At 36.0% G+C, this 7779-nt stretch overlaps 1 protein-coding gene across 10 annotated transcripts in view; it reads right to left on the bottom strand.

The window, feature by feature from the left end:
- Positions 1-2443: 2443 nt before the first annotated feature.
- The window catches only part of LOC131951923 (solute carrier family 12 member 4), a 112658-nt gene continuing 107322 nt past the window's right edge, over positions 2444-7779 (bottom strand). For all 10 annotated transcript variants that reach the window (XM_059314368.1, XM_059314367.1, XM_059314370.1 and 7 more), the window contains 2 exons: positions 7238-7371; positions 2444-6584 (listed from right to left, as the gene is read on the bottom strand). In XM_059314368.1, coding sequence (XP_059170351.1) covers positions 6493-6584; positions 7238-7371 — 226 coding nt within the window. In that variant the 3' untranslated portion in view covers positions 2444-6492. The remainder of the gene's footprint in view (positions 6585-7237; positions 7372-7779) is intronic.

The raw sequence follows: 7779 nt of genomic DNA, 5'->3' as shown, positions 1-7779 counted from the left end.
CTTATTTCTTCGCGGAGTGATTTGTGACAGTCGTCCGTCACTATAGGCAAAAAGTCGTGACGTCACCATTAGTGCGAAATGTAAACAGAGCCTTGAATTGCGCACCAAATTTTGGTGCCCGAATTTAAACTAGGGTTGGGGTGCGCTTTACTTTTTTTTATAAAGAAGTATTTAAATTACAAGAACAAAGAAACATGTTCCGATGCTCCATGCTCCTCATTATAAAATAGATCTAGGTTTTGTGCAAAGTTTGCTTCAAGGCTTAATTCAACAAAATTTCATTACCCTTTCATGCTTAACACGTTAGCACAAAAGCAACAACCAAAAAAAACGGGCTGTTTGATAAAGAAATTTTGCTCCGGGGAAAGCCGAAGTATGTATTTTGTATTTAAATTCTGTTTTGTTCTAGGGAGCGGCAGAGTTTCTTCCAGGCATCTCTTCGGGGGGGGGGGGGGGGGGGGCGAAGCCCCCCCGAAATTTTTTTACCGCCCCCCCGAACGAAATGAAATTTATATAATTTATATAGAAAATATATACGTTTAACAGTGTCCGCCCCCCCCCCCCCCGAAGAAAGTCTACCGCCCCCCCGAAAATTTCAAGTGCCCCCCCCCCCCCCCCCCCGGAGAAAAAAGTCTGGAAGAAACACTGGAGAGCGGTAGGCGAGATTAAGGAGGGGTAGGGATGGGGGAGGGTGGGGTGGTAAACGAGTTCCCCGAAAGAAAGTCTAAATGGACATGTTACTCCAAAAAAGGGGTAAGGTCAAATAAGCATGGGGTCTCATAGTCCTCATTTAAAATCGGATTTACAGATCCCATTCAAATACAATTCTCTTAATGTCGAACACTTTCCATTATTCCTTTTTAGGCATGGTAATGATAGGCCAGGGGTTCCCAACCCCGTGCCCGCGGGCGCCATGGCGCCCGCCGAACGATTCATATGTGCCCGCCTCTTACTATTCGACAGAGACAGAATTTTTTTCATAAACATTATTGAAAGGTTGAAGGGGATGGAAATCGAAAGTTTGAGGGGGGGGGGTGCCAATCGAAAGTTTGAGGGGGTGCAAATCGAAAATTTGAGGGGGGGGGGGTTCAAATCGAAAGTTTTGTCCCCGGGTGACGGGAAGGGTCGCTACGCCTCTGGAAGGAGTTTGTCGATTTAAAATAGGTGGTGCCCGCCACCCTACCGATATTTTAGAATGTGCTCTAGAGTAAAAAAAAAGGTTGGGAACCCCTGTGATAGGCCATCGGCCCAACAAAAACTATCCAAAAATAAAATAAAAATAACTTCCTTTAAAATGAAAAATTAAGGAAGTGTTTAAATGTTGAGACAGCCACTTCAGTCACTTGACCTGCCATCTACAGAGGACTTTTAACTTCCTGTCTAACGCATGCCCTGTCTAGCTGGGGGGAAAGCAAAACAGGAAATCAGGGCGTGCGCGTTTTCGGAAAACGCCCACTTTAACTTTTTGCTTTGAGCGCTGAATCACTCAAGTTTTGAAAAAAAAACCAACCAAAAACAAGTAGATCAAGATCCTATCTATATGAAAAACTAATAAGTTCTGCGTAATCGTTCATTTGGCAAGATCAGAGTCGTACGGTGTAATACAAATGCTTGGTGCATTGTCTTGTCTGTTGAAATAGTTTGATGTAGTCCTATATAGGGGTTTGCACTGAGAGAAATGCAATACTTGTTCTTTTTTAAAGTAATTGTATGCATACTGAAAACACAACAACTGCAGTGGGATTTTTTTGAAGCTTAACCACGACACAAAACGAAGTAGTCCTATATTTCTTACTCGGGTTTCTGTAAGATTTGCACAAGTCTTATGTAGAGTCAGCCACCACAAGTACCTTTACATTACTACCTGATGTAGGCCAAGTTAAAATACGTTGTTTACCCTATGTAAAACATCTGATGGACCACCTATTTTAAAATGTTGTCCAAGGTATGCGCATGTTTAAATATCTGGGGTAGGTCTATTTTAAAACCCTGTTGAAGTATTGTGTGCCCTGAGTTATGTTGTGAACTAAATTAGTACTTATCATCATCTTTTCCCACTCGTGCCTAAAACACATGGGAGCAGATGAAGTAGAGTTCATCTGCTTCAGAGACCTCGGCATTTGAAGGGGGTAGTGTGGTCTGCACAAAGTCCAACTACCTTTAGAGAGGTAACCAGCAGCGCAACACATTCTACTTACTTGAACCTGGATTTGAACTCGAGACTTTCTGGTAAGTAGTCTAGCTATCTACCGCTAGGCCACACCATCCCATAAACTAGTCTTTATGGAATCACCATAGTACCTAATACTACTGATATGTGTGTATGCTATACTTAAAGTGGGAAATGGGCATATTGTATATTATTTTCACCTTTTATAGGCCAGCAGTGCAAACATCATATACATTGCGTACAAAATTCAACACACATCACATATTTTTCTACTATAGTTTATTTATATTTTGTTAAACAATTTTTTTTTTACTTAGATCAGTAGAACTTGTGAGTTATCAAAACAATGAAAGATAAATTACACTGACCATATGAACCACTGTCCACAAAGCTTTGCACAGACCATCTCTACCTATCACTCACCAATTACAACTTTACTTTTAACTTAATTAGTATTTAACTCACACCAATTTCATCTTGAACTCAATAAATAAAAAAAAACAATGTTACAGATCAAATGAACTGTTTCAAGTGGGTTGACAAAATACATTTTAGTTGTACAGATGGAAAAAATCTGGCCACCATAGATTATAAAAAAATATATCATTAGAGAAAAGAAAATGGTTAAATAAAGATATCCAATGACTTTTTTTTTGCTTGTTGAATAAATATTTAAATTAAAGTTCTAAGTTGATGACCAGATCACATGACATATACCATTTATCATCAACATGATAAACACCTTAAGACCAGTATGTAGGGAGTGGTTGACCACCCTTGTACATAAACTTAATAGAATTTAAACTTGTCTGAATAAGGCAGCTTTTTCTTTTTTTCTACTGAAGATTGGAAACTAATTTCTTCTGCTTGCAAAAATGTTAAAAAAAAAAACCCACTAACATTTTTTTCTCTCCATTAAATGATTTATGGAGCAGATGAAATATTCCTAAAATTCTAATGAGATTTATTTTAATTTAAAAAAAAAATAAACAACAATGGTTTACAGAATCATCTCCCTTGAACAAAAATCACATCCAATAAAATTATTGTAAATCACACAGCCATATTTTGATTGCAATTAGCTTGATAATTAGCTAACAATACAACTGACAGCAACAAAGTAAGTGTGTACATGTCTGTATATAATCCAAAACATTTTTTTTGTATCACCTGCAATTTTGATATCCAATTTTAATTTTGAAAACTAACTCCAATCAATTCAACTTTTACACATTCTAAAAACAGTTTCTCAATGTTTATATAAGATTGTTGAATGAACATTTTTACAAAGCATTTTCCACCACTAAAAAGTGTATTGGAAAAAGATATGAAATTTTTACAATGCTGATTACATATCATGGCAATATTGCTTTCATTTCTAAAAATCTACTCCTGAAATGCTATCTAATTAAAAAATACCAAATTTAAAAAAACACCTGAAACAGAATACCCAACGAGTTGTACACAAATAAAAATGTCTTTTTTTTTATCAAGCAAATACAGAAATTAATCAATGAAAATTATTTGTCGTGATCGGTTAATCAAAATTAAAAATAAACGTTATGTTAAATACATCATACAACATAACTGCTTTACTAACATTAGACAAAACTCACCAGAAAGCAATTTATAAACATATATTTTGTACATTCATCCAATATTCTCACTTTAGCTATTATAAATAAGATCAGTTACCACTGAGCACTAATGTATTAGTTAAAATTGTACTGACCACTAATATATAAGCTTAAACACTAGTCTAGCATGCAAAGAAATATAAAATGTGGTTAAAAAAAACAGTTGGTCAAAATATATAAATAGCATGTGCATGGCATGAATTAGTGGACATGTTAAAAAAAAAAATGAACCAAAAAAACAAAAAATAAAATGAAACCTATATAAAGAGGACAACTAACACCAACATACATATTCAGTACAGTGAACGCAACTAGCATTTTTATATACACATAAACAAGATTTCACAGATCAAAACTTCATACACAGTCAGCAAAGGTAGGCTGTATAAACCGGGAGTGGTGATTGGTCCACCTAATAAGATTTAATTTTTAAAAACCTGGCCGTTGATTGGTTCATTTAGCAAAGCAGAATAAACAACAGCAAAGATGATTGGTTTAACTCTCAGAAACATAACTGAAGGTGCCATTAATGTTTGCGTAGTATTTTTTTTCAGAATGTTCCATAATATTTGTAATTACAAGGGACTAAACAACATATGAACAGTTTCTTTGGACTTCTTAGATACATGGGGATGAAGAGAATAATATGTAAGTTCTATAAGGCCATCCTTAAAGATTTGCACACTTAAATTTTTTTTTAGTCTTTTACATCAGTACCTCCCAGCGATGTTGCAACTATATAAATATACATATGGAGTAATTTAAAGCTAAGCAACTATCCTTGTCTTCATTGAGTCAGAAAAAAGACAATGACTAGACCAAAACATTAAGAAATCCTCTTGAAAATCCTTTCAGTTGATGGTAGCTCTTGTCTCCAGTTAAAAACTAAACCAATTGAATCACACAGCTGTGTAACAACCAACCCTCTGTCTAGGATGTAAATTAACCCACACAACAATATAGCTATTGTAACCCATTCTTGCTACAGAAAATAATAATTTTTTTTACTATCCGTATGATAATTGTTTTAAGAGTACAGTGTGCACTAGTGCTACATGTCATTTAGTATTGCAAAAAACATTGTGTTTTGTTAAACTTAATTTTTCATCTAGAGGTATCAGGAAAATATTACAGGTCATAAAACATAACAAATGTCATCTTAAGTAGGCCAATGTTTCTTCAGAGACCAGTGTAATTAGTCTGTATTCATTCTGTTTGCACAATTTTTTTTATACCATATGTGCTGACGAATAAAATAATAACTGTCATTAAAAAACAAAGCATCCAATAAATGTTGATACCATCAGAAAGCGGCTGACATAGATGACCCATGGCATACACTTGTACAGTAATCAGAAGAATGGGGCAGTGAGAGTGTTGGAAGAAGTAATGGGGAAGATAAATATATTACCTCCCCTGGTTATCAAAGGGAAATAACAGTAGCACATTTGCTTCCTTGAAAGAATTCCTACTTCCCTTGGACCAGCAGAAATCACAGCTGAAAAGATGAATTTAAGCAGGAGACAAACCTATGCTAAGACAACCCAAATAATTAAAGTAAAAAAAATATGACAATGGTTGTGGGTGGAGGTGGATGGGGGTAAGGAGAGAGAAACAACACCACCACACACATTTTGAAACATTTTTCAGTAACAGATCACCACATTAACATTTCCCGTATAACAAGATAGTATAAACACAAAATAAAATCAATTTCTCCACACACAAAAAATGGTAAGAAATGATATCACCAGCTAGACTTAAGTATACAGCAAGCATTGAACAGTAAACAGGACCCTGCAAATGACAAGAAAACAACAATGTAAGCACCAACCAGTCCCATGTGCATGATGGTTCTTGACACAAACCATTGGATGCTACTGGATACAAATAATGCTATTTCATATGCAAGATCAGAGGTTACCATACGATAAACACATGGATTATTTGACCTCAGGGTTCAAGTGAATAAATTAAAACGTTGAAGCAGTCCACTGATGGATGCATCCACTTGGGTTATGTACAATGTCTGGTGGATTACAAACATGATCATGTGGATTATACAACATCTGGTGGATGTGTCAGGATGACCTCCCAGCAGACTAGACTCCATGTGGAACTTCCAGACATGATAGGCCAGTCCTGCAGCCAGACATTCAGCTATGGTCATCTGGGCAATGACCAAAGTCCAGTATGTTCATTGTCTTGTTGGGACTACATTGTAAATGTCACAAATGTCAAAGAATGTAGATGTCATGGTATGACAATAGAAATATTTGAGAAATAGTTTTATCCCAACGGTCAATGAGTTAAGTAGTGTTGTATACTGTATTGTGTCATATGTATCATTATGTACGTCAAGTGATATGTCGTCCTATGGTATATGAATTAAGTGCAGTGTTGCATTATTTGAAGTGATATATGCAAAGCTGCAAAGTGATATGAAAGGTCAAGTGATGGTAGAAAATAAAATTGCTTTTCAACAGCTGTAAGTCATGTTTGATATGTCATGTTCAAACAAAATGTCATGTTTGAAAACAATATTTTACACAGTTAACCCAATGGCATGATGTCAAGTCAGATATGTCATCAGTCTGTGTCATCAGTCTGTGTCACCAGTCCGATGTGTCACCAGTCCGATGTGTCACCAGTCTAATGTGAGATGCTGTGGTTGGACTCCAGAGGTTAGGAGTAGATGGTGATGACCTCCCGTCCACTCCCTCTCACCATCAGCACCCTCTCCAGCCCCTCAGTCAGCACCTCTAGAAACTCCATGTCTGTACAGAGTTAAGGCAACTTCACACTCAATACAAAACATCCTACTGTTTCTCTGACATTATTGATTTTTAACTTAACATTTCATAAACAGTTAGTTATTTAAAAAAAAATAGATTAGGCTAAGATTCATTCTATCCTCAAAATCTACCTTTCTTGAAAATGAGAATCAAAATAAAAAAATACGAGCTGACCCGCGCCATAAGCATACCCCACTGTTTAGTTGTTTTACTTTCTACTTTTCAGTAATTCATAATCAACTACCAATGCTGCGACTGAAAAAATTTGCAGTAGTTGGTAAAGACGATTATCCTCACCCTCCCTCCCCACAGCGGACTCCATGAAAGCAGCCGTCCATGGCGACAGTTTAATGAATAGTTATGGCAGAAATTGTTATTACCTCCCCTTTTTAAATCTAAATTATCTGCCCCTACCCCTAATAGTTGACCCGGCTCTACGATTGTAAACATTCGGGGTGAACCACAGCTCACCTGACAGTGGGGGATAAGGGTGGTGGCTAAGCTGCGTGGTGTTTTCAATGGTCCCCATGAAGAGAATTATATATATAGATTGTGTATCTAATTTAAATAGACAATATGATAATATCGGGTTTGCTAAGCAAACATAAATGAAAGATGTGAACTAGCAAGGATACAGTTTTCAGCACCAGCGTCTGATTTTGGTGGGGCAGGAAGGTTGAGGATGACCAGCTGAGCATTGTGGGATTTTTCAACAATATGTTCATTCAGTCTAACAGCAGTGTGCATACGACGGACATTGTCCTTGTCTCTGGGATGGAGAATACATTCAAAAGTTGAAACTATCAAGGCATTCACTTTAAATAAAGCCATTAACTATCCAATTTAAAGATAAAATATTCTTCCATTCAGTAAAAAAAAGTATTGTTTAACTGAAGCATTATCTAGCCTAATGAAATAAGATTTGAATTATTCGGTTAATTGAAATGATAACATTTTAATCAAATCATTTTCTGAACAAGGAAAAGATAAAACTGGAATCAATTCAAGCATGTGATGAATCAGTAAAAAAAAATTTTTTCTTAAAAAAAAATATGAGAGAAGACAAATGCTAGAATATGTTTTGATATCATAAAAATAAAAGACATTCTTTTTAAACTAAAGAGGCTGTATTGAATTTCAGCCATTGCAAATCAAAAGGATAGGTAGATCTGGTACA

Source organism: Physella acuta, unplaced genomic scaffold, assembly GCF_028476545.2.
Source record: "Physella acuta isolate Inbredline_101_S28 unplaced genomic scaffold, ASM2847654v3 ptg000838l, whole genome shotgun sequence".
Lineage (NCBI taxonomy): Eukaryota > Metazoa > Mollusca > Gastropoda > Physidae > Physella > Physella acuta.
Note: the sequence above shows the minus strand (reverse complement) of the source record. Positions and strands in the feature narration are given on the sequence as shown.